This window comes from Loa loa (assembly GCF_000183805.2).
Source record: "Loa loa unplaced genomic scaffold supercont3.203, whole genome shotgun sequence".
NCBI lineage: Eukaryota > Metazoa > Nematoda > Chromadorea > Rhabditida > Onchocercidae > Loa > Loa loa.
The window spans coordinates 55,684-79,606 of record NW_018108383.1 but is presented as its reverse complement, the minus strand read 5'-3'; the positions used below and the strand labels follow the sequence as shown (position 1 = coordinate 79,606).

The window sequence follows — 23,923 nt, the reverse complement described above, 5'->3', positions numbered from 1 at the left end:
GCAAATTATCGGTTGCATCCGAAAGTTTTTAGTAACTTTTTAAATAAATAGCGACAAAAATGAATTAAAATAATTAAGCAATCAATGGAAGAAAGAGAATTTTTCAAATCACATATTTTTAATTTAAAGAAAATATTTATACCCATTAAATAATTGAAAATAATTTCATTGAATTTCAAATTTATAATACATATTCTTTCTTAAAAATCCAAAACTTTACAAGAAATTTCTTTTTTGAAACAATTATGATAAATATTTGTTTATAAATAATTTATAATTCATACATATAAATTTGTTATTTATAGTATCGTATATAAATATAATATATAAATTTGTTATTTATAGTAAACATTGAATCAAACTGAAAAAAAAAAGATTATATAAACAGCATTATCGATCTATTATTCATTTCTTGTATGAATTAATTATTAGTTTGATCGAACTGAAAAATGAAAGATTGGGTAAATAGCATTATCGATCTATTACTGATTTATTATTTAAATTAATTAATAGTAAAATCAAGCTGAAAAAAGATTACAGTATTATTGGTAGCATTATAACATTATCGACCTATTGCTAATTTATTATTTGAATTAATTTTATTTTATACGCCCAAATTACTTGGACTATTACAGATTATGTGATTTATTTATTGTAAAATGAGCAATTATTCTTTTCTCTGCATGTGACAGTTTTTTTTCTTATTAAAGTAACTTTTTTGACATTTGCAATTTTCCTGAAATATCTCGGGAATTTTGTGAATGAGCCTTCAATCATTTTTTATTCTCTTTTTGCTCTTTTTTCCTTTTTTTTGTTTCAATTTATTTCTCAGTTTGACAAATAATTTCTTTTCATTCATTTTTTAATTAAAATGGAATAAAATGTTAGCCAAAATATAAAATTTTAAATTAAAATGCTGAAATAAAGAAAACGAAAAGGAAAAAACGATCAAAATTACAAATGAAAATGACTCATCCATAAATTTAATATTTACAAATTTTAATAGATTTATTGGTTGTTGTATTAGAAAAACATGACATTGATAAGTTACCCATAAACATGCATATATTAAAATTGAATCACATATATGTATGTACACACACGCACACATACATATATATATATATATACGTATACACACATACACACATGCACAGACATACACGCTATACACACATACATACACATACACGCATACACATAAACACATACACGTACATGCTCACAAAACGCATATACACACATACACACATATCACACCCATTCACGCGTAAACACATACACGCACACATATATACACATACACACATACACACACATACACATACGTATATACAGAAGACACGTAAACTCCGCAATTTATTTTATAACAAGTAAGTAAGTTTCTAATTAAAAAAATCCTTTCTGTTTCTTTCATCTCCCTGTCCAATAACACCAATTAATAATCGAAAGTCTGAATATTTATCATTTATCTTTATTTATTGCAAATTTCTAATTCCACCATTTCATTTTCCAATTAATTAATTAATGAAATAGATAAATGAGTGCTACCAAGCGTAGTTAACTATTTGAAATGATAAGATAGCATAAAGACTAAAATAGAATCAATGTTGTGATATTTGTTACATACTCTTAATATCATAGTGAAAGTGATCCCATTATTACAATCATGATTACTATGGTCAATTTAATCATATACTTTATCCTAGTCGTATATCCTATTTTAGCGTTATATTTCATCATAGTCTTATATTCTGTCTTAATTATATTTTTATCTTAATCATATACTTTATTAGTTAAACATTATCACTTTTGATTAGGTTTTTTTTTCTCTTTTTTTTGCTTATATGCTGATGATATTTATAATAGAATTCGTTTAATGCATATCAATTTTGGCAATTCTATTCGATCTAATATTTATTACATGTTTTTTTTATTTGAAGTAAATGGATGATTTAGAATATACAAATTTAATTGCCATTTTCAATCAACAATATAGTGGAGTAATTTACCAAGCAAAAAATACGCATACAATAAGAAAATAATAAGTGAAGTAATCATTAATCGATGTTGTATAAAAGTGATGATGTAAAGAAGGTGAATGCTATTTGCTAAGGTAATCTTTAAATGGACGAATTAATTATTATTCCATTCCAGTAAACAATTTTCACTTCCTTATGAGATTAACATTCGATCATTTAATTAACAACTAGTCAGTCAACTTCATTTGAATAATTTGACTTTTGTTGAAATCATATCAACTATTTATAGCAATTCAAATCCATTAAATGAGTAATAAGTATCGAATGGATAATATCATTTGGTACCTATGGCAACACCTCCCTCTTCACCACTAATTTTTAATTACCGCCACTACTATTTATCACTAAAATTTATCGACTTGTCATTGATTATTATTATTAACTTAATTACTACTATCATTGGCTTACCTCAGCCAGGTAAATCATATATTGGCTTAGGCTTCAGGGAAAACAAATCCAAAAAGGAAAAAATCAAAAATTTTAATATAATTTTGCTAGATTTGATAGTGTGCAAAAAAGTTTTGCCGAAGTTTTAAGCATTTTAGACACCTTATTTAAAAGTTTTAAGAGATCAAGGAAAATTTTACAAATTAAATTAGAAAAAAGAAGAATTCTATATCTTGATATTTCTATATTTCTCTACCGTAATACTATCCGGTTCTGTCAATTTTAGGAATGGCAGGATAAAAAAAAAGATCCGATCAAGAATTTGAATTTTCCCGAACGGTAATAGCATAATATTGTGAGGTTTAAAGCTTTCCGAATTCCGGAATAAAAATATAAAATCAGGAAAACCGACTGATTACTTTTGATATTGTTTCTCTCCAACAAATTTCACATCTTTCCATTTCCTGTTACCTGTTGTTTCTCTATCATTTTGTAAAGCCAAAAAACGATGCCAAGTTCCAAGGCTCATTTTCCTTAGCCAAGCTATATGATATAGTTTTTTTCATTTCTCTTTTTTTTATTCCACCCCCGAATAAAGTAATCCTTGTTTAGACAAGCACTTCACCGCCATCCGACCACCTTCTGCTCTTTCGTCTTCTTCTCCGGGCGCTATCAACCAATTTATTTCAACACAATTACCAATGAGGACGAACAACAATAAAAAAAACAGAAAAAATTCATTTTAATTTTTTTTCCATCTCATTTCCTTCATATCCTTTCCTCTTCGTTATAAATTCTAATATTTTAGTAGTTTTAGGCTCACTTGTTTACTGTCCTCTAAGGCCTAATCCTTGACAAAACCTTTACCCTCTCATCATTGAACATAGACACAAATGTAAATTGTCATACTTAACTTAAAATTCACTCATTGAAGACACCTGCTTATCTATCTGGCTGATAATTTGAGCTTCCGTAATTAGAAGATTTGTTTCAGGAAATTAAATTTTCCTTTTTTTTTTCTACTTAATTATTTATAACACATTTAGATCGAAAGGAAGTTGGGAATTTCGCGCTTCGTTAGGAAGAAATGATTCAATTTTAAAATTCGTTTTATCGATTCCTCTCAATTTTTTAATTAACTTTCGTATGACAGATGAACATTATCTGCTCAACGAATCTGTTTACCGCAAAAAAAAAAGAAAATTGAAAAAATCCTCATAATTTTCCTGTCCAATTTTTCTGATAATTTTTTGGAGAAATTTTTTTTACGGCATATAAAATTATTACCAAAAAAAGAAATTGTATTCCGTATTTTGGGATTCCGGAAAATATTAATATGATCAGGTAAGCTCTTCAGAAAGTTTCAAATGTCATCTTTTTTCGTCCTCTCTTCTTACTTTTGCTCCCTTTCTTTCATTTAGTACAGTTTTTTTTTATATGGCATGTATCATCAATGATCAATTGATAGTGGAAAATGATATCGACCAGGTTTGATTAGAAATGATATCGATCAAGTCTGATTACACAAAAACGATATCGATTAGGTTTGATTGGATAAAAATTACATCGAACAGGTTTGATTAAATAAAAAGTTGAAAAATTTTTAAATGAAAATATTTTCATTTGTTTTGCTGAAAGATATTGTTAATTCAATGAAAGTTGTTAATTATATCTTTTAAAAATTATTCAAAGTGAAAAACAATGAAATTTAAAAAGGAAAAAAAAAGTGACCCAAAATGGAATTGTTTTTAAAAAGTATTGGAAAGAATCAAAGATTACAAATCAATTTGTATGGTTAACGATAAATAATAAAACGAAATTTTCAATTCAACAAAATGTTAATGATTTAAAACGTCAAGAAAAACGACGAAGTTAGGTTATCCGGAAGGAAGGAAGTATATAAAAGCTAAGGATGTGCAGATTAAATGATGGAAAAATTAATGAAATGTACGGAAGGAAAAAGGATCGGAGTTTTGCAAGGAGGAAAGATGTCGTCGTAGATTTGATGAAAATTTTTATTTAAGAAAAGAGAGAGAGAGAGAAAAGATGAATGATGAGAAATGATGAATCCCTCCTCCTCCTTCTTCGTTTCTCCATTAGATGGATGAAATCAAATTTAATTTAGTTTAGATTTAAAAGCTGCTATTTCTATGTTTTACTTTTATTCTGCTTCATTGGAATAGTTTAAATGAGCCAAAACAAGAATAAGTTAATCGGACAGAAAAATTGCTGCTGGCAACGTTTGCTTTTATTCTATCAAAACCGGAAAAGCGGAATAATTCATAGTGAAATTGAAATTCTTATTAAGGAAAAAGAAAATACAAATCCATCTAATATAACTTATCTTTTGACTAATTTTCATTTGCATTATAATAGATTACTTTTGTTATCATAATCTAAATGTACGTATTAATCATATCGAAGGTAAGCTCACTGTACGTATTCAAATCACCATATCAGTTCCCACTAAATGTATAGTTATTATATTTTATAGTTACTATCAAAATATAGTTGTCATCAAAACCCAAAGTAGCATACTTATCAAAGTCGCATAGCAGTTTTTTTTTTTTGGTAAGTATACTTATCAAAATCATAAAGTAGTTTTTTGTTACCAACTAATTAGAACCAAAGCAAAATGCTTCATTTCATTATCATTAGAAAATAGTTATTGCATGAAACTTAGCTACATGAGAATTCCGGAATTCCGGACTGCTAGAATCATTTGAAAGATTTTTTGTTATACTTAATTGCAGGATAAATTTTACATCAATTACAATCATTAATCATTTATTATCTCCAGTTATCTAGAAATTATCGAAGATATCTTGAATAATTAACATTCCATGATCGCTCTCTTTTTGCGTCAAATTAAACATTTTGCAAAGATATCTGACATTAAATCAAATCTCACATTAATGAAAATTTTATTGTGGCAAAGTAAATTAGATCAAAAATCATACATTCGTATATACAAACAAACAGGATAATTTATTTTTTGTTCGTTTTTTTCCCTCTTACATCTTCGAAATTCACTTATTTTTTTCTTGTTTTGCTTTTTAGCACTTAGAGAAATGAAATATATAAATTCAGGAAAAAAAAATTCCTTATCATTCAATTGCAAATATAACTAAATTGGAACTTGAAATAAGCTAAATTTTAAGTAATCGAATTAATAATTCAAAATGAACAAATCACTGAATAATAAATGAAATTCAAATTGGCAAAAAGGAAAGATTATACAGTATTTGAGGAAATAATTTAATTAAGAATGGGAATAGTCATCATATAACTAAAATGCGATGAAAAATATGAGGTGTAAAAATGATTGAAAAATACAAAAATTATAGCAAAAGAATGGAATATTCATTCATCGTGACAAGAGAATTGAAAAAGAACATGAAAACATCCAAAATATAATAATTTCAGTTCAACAAAAACCGGAATTTAAATAGTGAAAATATATCAGTGAAAAGATATCATAGCGAACAGTAATAAATTTAAATAAAAATTTAATCAAATTTTTTTTAAAGAAGAATTTTGAATTCAACAATAAACTTTATGAGTACACTAACAAAAGAAGAAAAAAAACTAAAAGCATCATGAAAAATGTGGAATGAAATACGGAAAAAAGAAAAACTTGAAAGAGATGAAAAAAAAGATTTTTCTGAAAGCATTTATCAGATTTATTAAATGATTGCAAAAAAAAAATCAAAATTATTAATTTGCATTTAAAATTAGCAGGAATACGACAATTATTAGCATGAAGTGTATAAGAAATGTATAAAACTTAAATACTAATTGAATATATTAAGTATAAATTTAGATAACTAACCTTATAAGATTCGCTCTTAATTGATGAATTGCTAAAAAACAAATCATTTAATAATTTCAATATTTTCAATAAATTCCTTCAACAAAAAATAAAATTTCTGATTTGATACATATAAACTCATAAAATTATTAAAATAATCTCTGTGGAAATATTAATTTGTTATGTTATGCGACAATATCACATACAAATGATGATTGAAACTATGAAACAGAGATTGACACTGATTGTTCAATAATTGTCCCATCATGATTTTCCTCAGTAATTTTTCCCATCATTGAACTACCACTACTACTACTACTACTACTACTACTACTACTACTCCTTCGCCATTCTTTAACATCCATATTATCTTTTTTTGATTCATGAATTTTAGGTAATTGTGGTAAATCAAACATTTTGAAATTAGCACTTCGTTTTGATAAGCTTGGATAGAGTGATAAGTAATTTCGTGGTACTAAGCCTTGTTCAGCTGTTCCAACTCTAATATTACAGTGATCTTCCGTTACAATCTCACAAAGCCACCATGTCTGATCGTTGACACCTTTTTCTAATACCCGCAAACATGCACCAATGGAGAAACTTAATTCATCATCCTGCTCTTTCTCATAGTCATACGCTGCATACATCTGGAAAAAATTTATTTTATAGCTAATAAATTTAAACAAATTAATCAAATTTGTTTGAAAAATTCTTGAAAAACAAATGAATGAATTTTTTTTTCGAAATTCAATCACTGAAAAAATAATTTTCATAAAAATTACTTCCAGATGGTGAAGATACATTATAGTATGATGACAAAAGTTTGTAGTGAAAAAACAAAAGAAAAGCAGAAAAAAATTTACTAATCCATCATTCACAATTCCGGCTTCCTGATCAGCAGCTTTAAGATAGAGTTGACAACCTTCATAGCCATCTTCATCTTCTTCACATTTTTCAGCTGGTGTTTCTAGATCTGATAATGTTTGTGCAAAAATACAAGCACCATTTTCCACCAACAATTTTACCATTGGTAAATTGTTACATGATGCAGCACAATGTAATGGTGTCCAACCATCTGAATCCTAAATACACAATGACCTAAATTTTAATCATAATTAAAATTATGAAAAAATATTTATTAAGAAATTATGATAAGGTTCTATTGTAATTTTGAAAAAAGTTTCAAAAATAGAAAATTTAAAGTTTTCCAATTACAAATCCAGCCAAATAGTAAAAGTTAAAAAAAAAATGCTTAACATACTTGAGCATTTACATCAGCAAATGAATCCACCAAATAACGTACAATCTCGTAATGACCAGCGCAAATTGCATTATGCAGCGCTGTAATACCTTCATCGTTGCATGCTGATATATTTGGCAACTGACAAAAAAAAAAATAAAATACAGACATTAGGCAGTGATATTTAATTCGAGGGAATTAATCAATGAACCTTAATTCCAATATAAAAAAAATCAATCGATAATTCTATCTACAATTACTGCTAATTTTGCAGAGGAAAAACTCGGAAACTATGATATATCTTCGAAGTTAACATTATTATTTTTACAAAAGATGAAATCTTTGGAATACAATAAAAGAACATTTCGAAAATTTGTAATTTGCGGTCGGAATAAAAGTTACCACCATAAATTTTATTCTAAAATTATAGCAGAAAGAAAAAAAAACCTTTGCGGCACTTGCTTTTACCAGATCCATTTCACCTTCTAAAGCTGCATCTAACAGTAATGCTAACGGATCAAAAACCACTTTTCTTGAAATGTTTTTCATTTTATTGTGACGAAGAATACCCTAAAACAGAGGAAAAAAAGAAATTAATCGAAAAAAAAAAGTTAAAAGTAGAAACCAAAAATAGAAACTAAAAAAGAGAAAAATAAAAAAAATTAAAGGAAAAAGTAGAAACAGAAATTAAATCTTCTTAGGAATTTTTTGTGATTTCAAATCTTCCTTTAATTTGACAATTTGAAATAATGAAATTTCAAATATGACAAAAAAAAAAAACTATCAGGGAGGCAATAACCGGTAAGCATAACATAACACATATGAATCCATTTTAATCAGCTAATGATGTATACTGGAATTACTTAACCCAATATGCATCATTCAATACTGGCTTATTGACTCATTCCAAGTGTATTCATGGAATATCCCGAAGTATTTACATCAATAAAAACAACTCAACTATTAGTACATCCATTTCATGATGACATGTCATAGAGAGATGGATGGATGAATGAATAAAAGATGAAGTAAATCCTAAGAATCGAATAACATAACAAGATTGCAAATTATACAATTGAAAAGAGAGGTACAGATTTGAAAAGTGAAAAGTAATTGAAATACCTTTTCGGGTAATGGCTTGATAAGTTCTGCAATACCGGACGTTTTCTTTTGCTCATCCATTTCATCTGCCATTTCTCCGGTAAATTCATTGCTAACAAATACCTTTTCTTGTTCATATTCTTCCAGATGCTCAATTTCAATCGGTAATTCATCAAGTTGAATATCCCTCATAAGAAGTTCACATATATATTCGTTAGGCGTTGCTACAGTATCTTCTATAGCGTCCTTTTCTTCTTCATGGATTATTTCTGATTTATTTATTGTATTCTAAAATATGGTATGGTCAATCTAACTTGGCACTAAACGATCTTCTATATTATTAATTTAAAATTTATCCCATACATTTTGCATGCAAATTCCAAGTGATCTATGGTGTCACAGTACCTTACAATATATGTGTTAAATTAATGATGAATAACTGCTAATATACCTGATTGGTTCAATTAATTTATCCGGTAAAGATTTCAAAATGTATATCAGCCAGGCTTAGAGCTAATCATCGATCAATCGGTTCGTTTATTTTATAGCAGAAGAGAGTATAAATATTTTGAAATACACAAGATTTAATTGAAACTAAATTTTATTAAAAAAATGAAGAAATCTCTTATTGTTCAACTTAAATTAACATTTGTCAAAGAATAATTACAGTATATATGTATACCTTATTTACAACGGTAAAAAGGTTGCCAATATTACATCCGACCAATAAATGAGTGCGACCTTTTTTTTGTTCGTCAAGTAAAATTTTCCGGATATATTCTGTTTCATTACATGATGCACTATCTTGAAGAGCCCATGACCTAAATAGAGAAAATAAAATTTGCAATGCTTAGATAATTTGAATCTATTCAATTTCTTGTTGTGTAATAAGTAATAATCAAATAAATATTAGAATAAATTGGTTAAATAATAAAGTAAATTCATAATCCCTCAAAGTAAAAAATGAAAAAAAAATTTTTTTCGAACCTTCTCTTTGCAGCGCGCAATGTATCAGGTCGTATAGAGATTTGATCAGCTCTTGTTAGTTTCATATTATCGACCAGATCTAATGCCAACTGTTTATTTTGCTGTATCATAGTACTATTTGACTTTATCATCATACTCTTCTGTTGTTGTATTTGATGCTTTTCTACTATTTCCGATATTGATGATGATAATTTTTTATTCAAATGATCAGCTGTATCAAATATTCTCTCATCCAATTTTATTGTTTTATTGTCGGATGTATTTTCAACTGTTGGATATGGATCTTTCGGTGGTGATGGTGAGCTATTACGGTCAACGGTGAAATTCGCTCTGTAAAATCAAAATATAATTCAAATTTGAAAATCGATTATTTAAATTTTTTAAAGTTTTAATCTTAGAATGAAAAATATTTCAATATAGAAATGATTTTTGGGGATAGATATACTGAGCAAACAATAATGGTTGCAAAGATGATTTATAAAACAAATCAAGCGTAACAATTCAAAAAATTGCATCAAAAATCTTTCCTGGTAGGAATATGTCTTCTTCCTTTTTTTTTCCAACTTTTTTCTTAAATTATATTCCGAACTTCTCATCGATTTACTATAGCAATGCAGGTAAATCGGCTAAAATGCACTACTGTAATTTTATCAAAGATGCAATAAAATATCGTACCCATCTTTTTTAAATTTGGAAGTATTGAATGGCACGTTTAGTAGCTGAGGAGGACAACTTGAAGACAATTCAGATCTAGTATCCACAAGAGATTTCGATTGATTAACCTAAAAACAAACTATTATTTCATATCCTGAATCATGCACCAATGATATTTCAATCAATCCAGTATACAAATGTAAAATAATAACCAAAAAAGGAACAGGAAAATAACAACCATTTGATAAATTTGATCTAATCCAAATATTGTTAAGAATTCGAAATGCTTTATTTGGACTGTAAACTCATTAGAATAATATAAATATTGATAAGGAAAGGTAAATGATTGTGGTAAATGATTTGCTAAATAACTGGATAACAAGAAAATTGAAATTTCAGTTCAATTAATCATGTAAACAGATTACCTGAAACGGTTCAACAGATGCTCGTGGGCGATAAGGCAAATCAAAAGAAGGATTTGTTGGCTTTTCAGAATCGGAGATCGATGAAATCTGTCGTAACATCCTAATATCATTTTGTTGATTACTATGCGATACTACTGAATGCTGCGTTGATGGTAATATTGATGATTTTGATCCACTGATATCATTTTGTAGAATGATATCACTGTTCGATATTGTGGTTAGTGATGGCATTACGGATAACAATGTTTGCATAGTATCGGTCTGAAAAGTTCGGTTTTGCAATAAATAATTATAAGAGAGCAAGAAATGATAAATTAAATATAGATTAGTTGTACAGGCATTAGTATCAATTTAAAATTAAAAAAGGAAAAATTATAACAAAAATGAGATATTGAAAAGAACAAATACTTTTTATTCTCGCAATATTTTTAATTTAATTCAATAAGATAAAGAGAAAAAGTGAAGAAAATCTCAATGAACCATAACACATGATTTCTTCGTCTTATGATTATATACTATAAAATAAATAAATTGTGAAAGTGAATAATTAATAGAAAAATTTAAAAATTGAATAAACTAACGTTTGTAAGCTTTATTTGTGAACTCATTAATCTCTGTTGCTGTTCCCGAGCGGCATTTAATGCAATTAATCGACGATGGCGTAATATATCCAACTTAAATCGAAAAAACAAAAATAAAGGAGTTTTTTAATTCTAAATAACCTTTGACTTTGAATAAATATTACTCAACTAACCCTACATTCCAATTTGACTCTAACTAACTTATGACATTTAAATAAATATAAATCGATCAATAAATTCATACATTTCAATTTGTCTATCGTCTTTTTTTTATTCAGATTTTCAATCTAATCTTTTCATGTGACATAACCTTATTCAAAGTAACTGATCATTACCACTGCGGTTTAGATCTGATCTCATTTAGTTTTATATTTAAGAGAAGATTACACTTATGAAAGATGACGCTTCACTGTACACTAATTTTAGACAGCTGAAAATAATTGAAGCATGTAATTAGATTAAACTAAATTAAACTTTGATAAAAAACAATATAACATACTTGTGTTTGTAAGGAACTAATCTTAGAGATAACACTTCGTAAATGTTGCTCTTGTGACGTATAATTAATCTGCAAATTATTCAATTGTCGTTCAGCTATTATTCGACGATTTGATGCTTGTTGTGTTTCATCTTCTAACATTTTTAAACGAGCCATTTCACGTTCCTCAAATAGTATCTATAAAATTGAAAATAAATATAATAGAATAGAAAAATGGATGTGAGTTTAATTCTAATGATTAAAATGATAAAAATAAAAATAAAACGGTAATGATTTAAATGATAAAAATGAAAGGGGAAAAAATTTGATTTCATAATTTATCGAAAAAAGAAAAAAGAAGAAAATCATTTAAAAATTCTGTCAAATTTAAACGTCACTAATTATTGAATAAAAATCTGATTAAATTAAAATTAATATTAAAAGTCTTCAATTTAGACATTTAACCAATTTGTCCTCTTATAAAATAATCAAAAATGGGATTTTATTTCGTAATAAAAGTTTTAGCATTTAAATTATGTTTGGTAATTCATTTCAGTTTAATATTATTTCAGTCTAATCTTCATTAACTACAAATTAAACATTCATATATTTTATTAAAATTAGATATGATAATTATTGTTTTGTAGTATGTTAACAGTGAACATAAAAAAAAAAAAGCGATTGTTATAAGAAGCTGATATTCATTATATAATCTGCATGTTAATCTTTTTAATATAATCATTAAAACAACTTATCATTTGTAATTACTACTTTCCCTATCTCTATTAAACCTTGATAATATAAACCTCATTCCGGAGTACAGCTAAACGTATGGGTGCATTATCAATACCGCGGTTTCTACGTATCTCATGATCATGAATCATTCGACGATTAGCGTCAATCAAGCGTCGTTGTTGTTCCGCAGTTTGCACTAAGTCATCATATTTGATTGAACTGGAACTGAAATGAATTTGACTGATAATTTACACAAACTTCTAAATTTTAAATTAAGCATACCTTAGTGAAGTAATAATTTTTTTAATCTATCTATCGAAATTAATTTATACATGTTTCACTTTCCAACGAGTTATTTTCCTAATTATGATAATACCCATTAATTATGGATAGGGGGAAATCATTTCATTACCCACAGAATGCACAATCATATCATATCATATCATATCATATCATAAGTAGTATTTCAAAAATGTAGAATTTATTCAGGAGTGGAATAAATTTTAACGCCTTAGAAATATATCATTTCTCTATCAAGTATAATTGTGATATTTAAAAATGAAAAAAATTAAAATCGATTGGTTTTTTTAAAAATCTTAGTCAACGAAACCAATTTTGAAATTTGACAAATATTTCAAATACTAGGAAAACTTCAACTTCTTATTTATTAATTAAGTGCTTATCATTATTATATATATTGAATAAAAATTTGCAAAAAACTCACCCGTGATAGTTTCGTTGAGCTCTTGAATGTGATGTTGTGTGTTGTGTTGGTGGTTGAACAACACGAATTGGTTGATGTGACATCTAAAAAAGAATTTTGATTATTTTAAGCCAATAAAAAGTTTTCAAATACAAAAAAAAAATCCATTAAGAAATATTGTTGCAAAATAAATTTTTGAAACATTTCCTATAAATTATACAATATGAATTATTCAAATTTTAAATAAATTTGCCAGAATTTCATCTTCTATTCCAGTATTATACGAAAAAGTATGGACAGATATGAAAAATATTAGCGGACAGATATTATTTAAACATATTTGACAATTTCTCGCTAAATTTTTTCATTAAAATTAATGGATGATCGGGGAAAAAAACTCCAAAAATGGAAATATTGCAATTGCAAAATGTATCATCAACGTGTCATTTCAGATAATTGAATGCTTTGACATTATGGGTTAATTAAATCAATTATAAATTATTGCTTCCATTATTAGGTAAGGAAGTTTTCCATTATTTTAGAGAACATCAGAAATCATCGCTGATGATAGAAGAATTGTCAAATGAGATAAACTGCTCAAAAGTATTGTCAAATGAGACAAATTGCTCCAAAGTATTGTCAATTGGTAGACAAAATTACCTATAACTATCATCATTAGCAGTCAAATTTCCACAAATAGCACAAACTGGTTAGTATCGGGGGAAAAAAAAATATTTAAAATAGGAAAGGAAAGATGGGATATTGGTATATTCATGAAAAAGTTATGTTTGCATAATTATTAACATTGATAAAAATGTTTGAATGATCAGAAATTGAACAATACGTTTGCATCAAATGGATTGCAAAATATAATACTTAAGCATTAATGAAAGTGTTATGAAATGAGAAGTAAAATTTAAAATTACTATTACTGTTATATTGCCAGCTTACTATTAGTTAATTTATGGTCGTAAAATTAATTTGGCAATGAAAAACAATTAAATTGAAAAACAAGCTAATTTATGATTACAAAATTAAATTGGAAGTGAATAAATTGAATATAATAATTTCGAATTTAAATTACATCACATAAGAAGTTTAAAATTTTTGAAATAAAATGAAGATGGATAGAATTTCAGGAATTTTAGCAACTTTTAATCTCTGTTTAATTTTCAATAAAGCATATATAATATATATCGTGGAAGTCAAACACAAAAATGAAAACTTTAAAGAGTAGAGAAATTTTAAAAACATTACAAGTCGATTAGAGATATATAAGGAAACAATGAAGCGGGTAAAAGGGCAGAGCGGGGGAAAGAGTCGGGGGAAGCGGGGATGGGAAGAATAGTTTGGGATTTGATACAATCGATGAGCAACAATTATATCAATTTTTGATTGATCCTTTTGCATATTATGCATTTTATTACAAATGAAAATTTTTAACCAACTAAGATGACAAATACATTAGATGACAAAAGAATGTGAAAAAAAAGAAAAAAAAGACAGAAATAGCTAAAAAGTAGTGAGTTATTATTTGCACCGTACATTCGCGGTTTCGTATTCTTCGAGGGTAAAAAATTGTACCATGATGACGATAGCTAAGATAGCACAGGATCTGATAAAGTAAGATATCATAGTATCGATAGTTAAGATGCCATGGTACCCATAGCTATGATATCACGGTATCAGTAGCTAAGATATCACGATGCTGATAACTAAGATACCACGGTACTGATAACCACGATATTGTTATGCACAAAGATACATTAAACTTAGACAAAAACGCATCTCACTGTACAAATGATCACAATGATTTTATGCATTATTTTCAAAAAAAAAAAATTCAAGTTTAAAAGAAAGAAATTGTTGCAAAATGGGTAAAGTGAAATTTACTAGTTTAGTAAAATTTTGAAAAATTTGGAATTTCAGCTAAAAAAGAAAGAAAGGATGAAGTTGGAAAGAAGAAATTTAGAAAAAGTAAAAATGGGTGACAGTTTAAAAGATACTGCAACAAGTTGTTACTGTTATTGTTGTTGCTGTTGTTATTGTTATTGTTATTGTTGTTGTTGTTTATTAGAGGTGAAATGAATTTGAAAGAAGAGATCGTTGGGAAGATGATGAAGAAAATGAAAAGGAACAGAGTAATCAACAATTAAGCTTGTAAAAAAAAGAAATTGAAAATAAAGGTAACAAGGATGAATGATAAAAAAGAAAAAAAGAAAGGAAGGGAGAGAGAGAGAGAGAGAGAGAGATTCCTGAACCAAACCAAATTGTACCTCAATTTCTGCTTTTTCAAGGTGATCATCTATCGTCGATCGTTATAAGATGATTATAAAATTTGAATAGAATATAAGAAAATGATAGAAGACATAATGAAAGATATGGAAAAGTAGAGAAGGGTATATGATCAAATTAAAAATCAAACAAGAATGATGTAAAATGAAGGTCAGAAAAGAGGTAAGCGGATCAAGGAAAGAAGGAGGAGATAGAATGAAGCGACATGGGAAGGAAACAAGCGACAATTTCGCTGTCGCCAACGATTAATTACAGAGAGGAGTAACCTGTAGAGGAAGAACATACGCTGATCATCTCTATCGTTCTTCCTTCATTAATGTATGTATACCTTTTGGTTTCCCTAACTCAACAACTTCTACCAATGGTCATTTGCTGACCACTAACAGATAGCTTATATATATATATATATATATATGTGAATATATTGATCCGAATTGATGTGTCACCTTCAATTCCAACACATGTCTTTTCATTAATATCATCGTGAAAAAAAGAGAGGGAGTGAGAGAGAGAGAAACGAAGATATTCATTAATGATTCATTTCACATTTTTATAAAAAAAGTATCCCAACTCTGATAAACTACTACTTGTAAAATATTTCGGAAAATGTTAATTAAAATTCTTCAAAAGTAATGTTAGAAAATCTCATAACTTATCAATACCTAATAAATTGTCAATAATTCAAGATAATACTGAAAGTATCTTCTCATGATAATACTTGATCATTTGATCAATAGAATAATAACTCTTATCACGACTTGAATCATTCATATGTATTATAACTAGATTATATTAGATTGAAGAAGTACTGTGTAGTTCCATCAAATATCAGTGCAGTGTTTTAGAAATGGTAAGAAAAAAAAAGAAATGGTGTCAAGAAGATGATTCAGAAGACTGACGACGTAATGATTGACTTCAGGTCTAATTCCAAATTGGAAGATTTAAATTTCCACTTCCTTCTTTCAATTTCATTTTCTATTTCTTTTATTATCGTCCGACAATTGTTAAAGTTGACATTTTTTTTGATGAAATAATTCCATTTTTTTTTCCGCTTAAATATTTAGTCGAAAAAAAAGAGAAAAAATTTTATATTTTAAACTTGAAAAGAAAAACAAAAAAACTCAAAGGAAAAGATAAAATCAAAACGATGAAAGATAGTTGTCACTAACTGATAGTATTAACAATAGTGTTAGCATTAAATTCAGTTATGATAAATTGTCCAGAATGATTAATGTCTAGAAAATTTTCAAACAGAAAAAAAAAGAGAAATACGGAAGCATTATTTTAAACTATTAATATCACTAATGATATCATTAAATATGTTTGCTTAACCTTTGAACTATGTTAACTTTAACGGAATTATTCAAGCGGAAATTTTTTTTTTGATCTTTGACTTAATGGGTATATGCGCGAAATGAAGTGGAAGTGAACTTTGTGACACAAATTATAATCTTTAAGGTCATCGTTCCGTTTTTAATTTGTGTAATATTATCAATTTCATTTTTTATGCTACTACCTACAACGCATGGCGCTAATGGACGAAATTTTTTTTGACCTGAAGAAAGGAGAGAGAGAAAGAGAAAGAAAGAAAGAAAAGATTTCTTTTTTTTGCCATAAAGAAGAAAGAGAGAAAGGGAGAGAGAAATTCTTCTCCGCAGCTTACATTATCATATCTCTCAAATTAACTAACAGCAGCTATCTGTTTGTTATCACCACTAATTTTATCGCCAGCTAAAGTTAAAATTTGTAAAAAAATATTGAAAAGGTAGATAAGGATGCATTTTAGCTTCTCAATCGTATCAGCGCTCTCAAATAAAGGATATTTTATTTATCAATCATTCTCTCTCTCTCTCTCTCTCTCTCTCATAATATTACAATGACAAAAGAAGCAAAGAAATGAACAAATGTCGGCAAAACTTTTATACAACATCCATATATCCCAAATATATTTCTTTAGGAACATTTTAAGACAATGTTGGAATATTGCAATGTAATGTTAATTGAAACATTTAGGAGAAAGGTTGTTGCGACCAAAAATTGTTTGCGTCAAATTTTAGAAGTAAAGTTATTTTGCGCCAAAATTTAAAAGAAATTGTTTGCGACAACATCAAAAGAAAAGTTGCTTGCGACAACATTTAGAAGAGAAGTTAATTTGCAGAAAAGTTTGAGAAATTAAAAACAAATAATCTTTCGAAGCATACAAGAGCATGCTTAAAAATCTCCATGACTCTAATTAATTTCAAGTAAACAAACACATATACAGTAGTCAAACGAATAACGCATATATACAGTAATTATTGGAGGAAATATTAATTAACAGTCCCAAAGGAATTCAACCAACTTTATGTAAATATTTTCAAAATCTATATCATAGTACCTTTAAACCGAAAATTATAAATCTTGTTGTGGCGGACGAAAAAATTTAAAAGATGGATGAACTGGAAAATTTCGTTGAATTTTTACTAGGCCACTTTTAAAACGACTTTCCGATAATATTTTGAAACTTTCGGATGAATGAAATGGGATTAGCCAGTGTAGAAATAACATTAGTCCGGTATTTGTTCAATACATTGAGAAAAACGGAAACGGAAAAACTGACGAAATAGTCTGAAATAGTCTGGAAACAATTTATCTCGCATATTGAAAAATTTATTGCACAAAGTTACGATAAATAGTTTGTAAAGGAATGAATGATGGATGATATATTTACTTGAAAGTAGTGATTTGTATGGAATAATTATTCTACGAAATCATCAAAATTGGAATAGACCATTTTTTTTTGAAAGCAGGAGAGAGGGTAACTTCAGTTTCAAGATTATCTGGTTAAAAGAATTTAAGATTTTAAGCTTTTCTGAATAATTACCACTTTCTTTATTACTTATTGATTAATTATTATTAGAAAAGCTTTGATAACGGCAGAAAAAAAATAAAAGATCGAAAAACAATAATGCAATATTTTCCGATTTATCTACAAACCATAATTTCAAATCCGAACCTTTCCGGAACCATTTTGAAAACTATAGTTAATAATTGAATGAATGATTGATTTAATAGTCATTTTACCAGAAAGAATATTATATATTTTAAGTAATGGAGTATAAATGATAATATTTGAAGATGGTGATTAACTATAAGTGTCACCTTAATCTGTTATTTAGTGTCAACAACGATTAATTCCCATCTATTTTTCATCTTTGTCCTTTTTTTCCTTTGAACTAATCCTTGAATATCACCTAAACCTGTTCTATCGTCAAATTATTGAATAAAAATTCACCAAAAAGAAAAGAAAAAAAGAAAAGAAAAACAATTCCAATTTCAAAAAAGGAAAAATTTGTTAAAAAAGAAATCTGTGGAACAAAGAATAAATTAATAAACATTAGAAATGACTGTTATCAGAAAAATTTATTAAAAATATTAAATGTTAACCGTCAAATGTTGGGAATAATAATAAATGAAATCTAAGAAAGATACGAATAAATCATTCGTTGAATTCTGCTAAGATAAAATGTAAAATGACAGATGACAAATGACAAATCGATGGAAGGAAGTGGTTAGTGGACAAAGTAGCGCAACAAAGATAGCATAACAAAAGTTAATCGGTAATAGTATTGGAATCATATATGGAAAATGCGATGATGAAGATTTGACCTAATAAGGTCCGTCTTTTTGGGTGAATTGAACTTTTCAAAACGTGATTTACTTATACATTTTCTCTACTAAGTTAATAAGAATTATGCAATGAATCACATTTGTAACAATTCATGAAACTTCATGACATCAATTAACTAACATTTCCTTTTGTTCCACTTCATCAATTTAAAAAAAAAAAAAAAATTTAATCAGTGTTAATATCAATGTGAAAGGTCAAAGTTACAAAAATGCACTTTATGCCCCAGTTATTTGTTCCTGAATACCTACCTGACTTATTAATGTCAGTGTTGGAGGTCAATATGCAAAAATGCTCTTTATGCTTCGTTTATTTCTGAATACCTACTTGACTTATTGTCAGTTTTAGAGGTCAATACTATAAAAATGTACTTTATTTGTCGGTTATTTGTTCCCGAATGCTTGACCTTAGATAATGCAAAAGTCCACTTGAAATGTATGAAGAAGTTTTAGACTTTCAGTCAAAACTACATAAACGATAAACTATCATACCAAGTACAACGGGAAAAGATAGAAAACTAAGTTTATATATTTATTCATCTGCAAGAAATGAGAATTAAATTAAAAAATGATTGTTAAAATGTGTAGTAGTTTTTAATTAATTACTTTGTCATATGAGTAATCTTTGGTAATTATTCCATATTGATATATTATTATGATCCAAGTAAAAGAGGTACTGCATCGAAAATTCGGATAGACATGATATTTAGATAAATCATACGATTGTTGTACAAAGTGAAAAAAAAAAGAAAAATAAACGAGATAGAATGACATTATAGATATTGAGAGAATATTTAAGATCATTCTAAAATTGTTCCTCATTTTTTGTTGGTCAGTTGGTTATCTTCTGTTGAAAAAAAAAAAAGGAAGGCTATGCAACAATTATGCAAAGATGACAATTATGTAAAGATGATTTAAACAAAGATAACATAGGGAAAAGTAAACAGTATATCTTATGTGGGAGTCACTAAATGTATGGACAAGAACTTATAGAGTTTATTATTTGAATTTAATTTCCAACTAATGACAAATGTAAAAATTTGTAAATAAATTAAGTTGAAAAAAATGATGTAACTACTATTAGCATTTTAATGAATTGATAGTGAATAAAGGGAAAGGTGCAATTAAATTAAGAAACTTAAACATTTTTTAATTTTATAGGAAAAAAAACTTCATCTTCCTTTAAATTCTTTCGTCACTTTTTTTTCGGATATGAATGGTACTTCCTATGCAGGAATTTTTAAAATTGAATTGTAATTCTTCGTCTTTTTTTGAATAAAATCATTGCAAATTAAAAAATTAATTCTAATTATTAATTACTTTAAATCTATTTATATCAGAAAAAAATTCCATCGCCCTCTAAATTCTCTTCTTATTTTTTCTGGATATGAATGATAATTCTTTAATTTCTTAAATTTTAATTCTTTAATTTTTTCTTTAATTTAATTTTTCTTTTTTTAAATCTAACCTTTGAAGGAAGAAAACCATTATTTGATTGAATCCTACTCAATGAATCAGTTGCATGTATCAGTTCCACACCATCATTTATACCATTACCATTACTACAACTATTAGCAGCAGTACGATTGTATCCATACATTAGCTATAACTACGAAATGTTTGTAGAGAATGAGGAACTGGAAATCGTTAACTAAAAAATTGATTGATTAAAACGTGAATTGAAAATAGATCATGAAAAATTACGAAAATTAAAAAGCAACGACAAAATAATGCATGAAATATTTACATCAAAATATAAATAATCCTATAGCAGTATTAGGATTTTAGATTATTTAGCACAATATTTTCAATTAAAATAAAATGATCGGTTAACTAATCAAGACTAATTAGCTAAGGAAGAATTACTTAGTTGATAAGCAATTCAATTATGCTTATAAGTGATAAAATTAAATACATAAAGGCAAGCAATCATTGGATAATGAAATTTTTGGAAGCATTTATTATTACACTGTTCAAGTATTCAGAACTTATTGTATGCTCCTAATTTAATCAGTCTTATATGCTCATTAAATATCAGTTGATAAACTGATAAAAGTGTCACCCTTACACTACCAAATATATCATCAATTTATACATATCCTAGAAACACACCAGATCTACTGATTTAATCAATCTGATAACATTCGTAGTGATATAACTGTAAGCGACATGATCAATAATGATAACATTCGTAATAATATCACTGTAAACGATCAGGTTTGTTGATATTATTAAGCAAATCAAAATCTGAAAAAATAAACTAAAATAAATTTCAATTCTATCGATAATAATTTCATTGCTAAAAATAGTTTCATTTTTGCGACAGTGTAATAATCATTGTCGAAGTGTCACGACAAAAGAAGAATTTGAATATAAATTGAACGAACTGAAAATAAAATAAACGAACTGAAAATGATAAATATAATAAAAAAATTCAGGCATGGAATGTTCATTTATTTGCTTTGTTTATCAAGTATTTGATTTGATGATTTCATATAAGTGTCACCAATAAGAAGCTAATTAAATGAGTTCGAAATAAGTAACAAAGAAGAAAGTAGAATGGATGGAAGTGAAAAAGTAAGTTTACAAAGAAGTTGATGAATTAATAAATGGGGTAATTTTAAATGAACAATATCAGCAAATTTGAATTTTAAATTCGATATATTAAGATTCAAATATAAGAACTAGTATATTCATATATCTCTTATATGTGAAAAAGTTATCAAAAATTAATAAATTATTAAGAATAATTTTTCCAAACTATTGTCAGTATTGCAATCTTACTATGTTTGTTTCTTGATATGATAAGGAGCAATCGTAAACAGTAATTTAGTGCTAGAAATAATAGTTAACTTTACCTTCTTATCAGTTAGATTATATCAACAGTATTGGAATCAATGTTATTTTTAAATTGCCTCACTTTCACTCACTCTCTCTCTCTCTCTCTCTCTATTACTATATATATGTTAAATCAAATATTAAAATAAACAAATCCAATTTTAATAACTGAATAATTAGCCAACTAAACAAATGAGGGAAATAAATATAACTAAAATTCCCTAATTAAATAAAAATAAAGTGGTGGATTAAAAAAAAAAGCGACAGATTTTGATGAAATTTGAAAAACTAAATGATACTGAATGGACGAAAATGACCCTTTCAATACTACTGACCAAAGATTATGTGCCAAGTTATAAAGGGTATAGCTTTCTTGGCCATTTTAAACATTTATCAATGGCTAAACTTCACCAATATTTTGTAGCAAAGCCTCAAATAAGGCTAGAAGAAAGAATATAGCTATAATATTTAAATACTATGATATCATTGATATGGTCTGATAAAATGACCATATTTGGCCAAATCAATGCATGAGGTATAAGTATAGAGGTATAGAGATAGTCTCGTATTTCACACACTACAAGTCTATTTAATCAGGAATTCTAGCGTACCACAATCGAACAGACTATTTTCACTAGAATCTTTTAGGCTATAAATGGACTATACCAATCTACAATGAATCTGAAATACTACGAAAGATTAATAAGAGTGCTGTTTCGGATAAGTAATCATTCTTATCAGTTTCAAATTTAATTTTGAATTGACAACAAATACATTTCATTTTAACATTAATTCTAATTATCAAATAAAAAAACGCTAAAAGGTAAACAGATAAAGACACCAAAAGGTAAACAGGAAGGACGAAAAGTCTTTGTGTGAACAATTAACTGTAATTGCTATAATGGAATTATTGAGAAAAGTTGAAGATATGTTAACACAAGGGATGTTACAAAAGCATAGTAACTAATAAGAAAATAATATCAGTTATTAAATCGCTTATGTTCTCTGAACTTATCTGATAATTATGATAACAAAGCAGTATGATATAATTGAAGAGTAAATGATATTTTCTGAATAAATGATAAGATTACATTTATATGATAATTAATGAAGATATTGCAAAATCATTTTCTATCTTTATTTATTTGCCGAGAAAAAAAGCAATTAATAAAAGTATTAATCGGCAGAATGAGTAATCATTCATTCATTAATTAAACGTTTACATACTCATAATTGGATAGTTAGATGAATGAAATTATTTGAACGTTTTTTTTTTTGTATAGTAACATTCTGGTTTAGGAAGAAGAGAGAGAGAGAGAAAGAGAAGTAAAAAAAAAGGACAAAATGAAAAATGAAAATGTTTCGTTACTGTTATATGACAAATAGACGACATCATTTTCATCCATCCGTCCATCCATCTATTTTATAAATGAATAGATAAGAAAGAAGTTTGGAGAATAGAGTGGAAGAACGAGTTGACAATAACACCATCGTTTGGATGATGATCAAACCGATCTGTTGACATTATCTTAGAATGAGAAGTTGAACAATCCGAACAGAATGTTGTTGCTACTACTACTGCTAATCAATGAATAGCGTAAATGTCACACTACCGCCCTGAAAGAAACCACAACATTCCTTTATAAACAAAATAAGCAAACAAGAAGTGATCTTCCATGAATGAATGAAGGGAAAGTTCTGGTATTTACTTACTTTATCTAGCTTTTTATTCAATAATACATCATCCAAAACTTGCTCTCTTCATCCAATAGTACTTACTTTATCCAAAAGTTCTTCCTTGCATACTTCATCTAAAAGTACTTGCTTACTTACTTTATGCAATAGTACTTGCTTACTTACTTTATGCAATAGTACTTGCTTACTTAGTTTATGCAATAGTACTTGCTTACTTAGTTTATGCAATAGTACTTGCTTACTTAGTTTATGCAATAGTACTTGCTTACTTACTTTATGCAATAG

At 27.3% G+C, this 23,923-nt stretch overlaps 2 protein-coding genes across 2 annotated transcripts; one reads left to right on the top strand and one right to left on the bottom strand.

Moving 5' to 3' along the window:
* Nucleotides 1–1,059: 1,059 nt before the first annotated feature.
* Nucleotides 1,060–1,377, top strand: LOAG_04499 (hypothetical protein; the record flags this gene model as incomplete). The annotated part of the gene is made up of 1 exon (XM_003140036.2): nt 1,060–1,377. The coding sequence occupies one exon, from the start codon at nt 1,060–1,062 to the stop codon at nt 1,375–1,377; it is 318 nt and encodes a 105-aa protein (XP_003140084.1).
* Nucleotides 1,378–6,461: 5,084 nt separating this feature from the next.
* LOAG_18140 (apoptotic enhancer 1 protein) lies at nt 6,462–20,705 on the bottom strand (the record flags this gene model as incomplete). Its single annotated transcript, XM_020450807.1, has 14 exons — nt 6,462–6,887; nt 7,104–7,322; nt 7,502–7,621; nt 7,928–8,050; nt 8,603–8,869; nt 9,264–9,402; nt 9,569–9,898; nt 10,244–10,350; nt 10,648–10,908; nt 11,229–11,321; nt 11,728–11,904; nt 12,513–12,666; nt 13,166–13,248; nt 20,574–20,705. The coding sequence occupies 14 exons, from the start codon at nt 20,703–20,705 to the stop codon at nt 6,462–6,464; spliced, it is 2,631 nt and encodes an 876-aa protein (XP_020305471.1).
* Between the last annotated feature and the right edge of the window lie 3,218 nt (nt 20,706–23,923).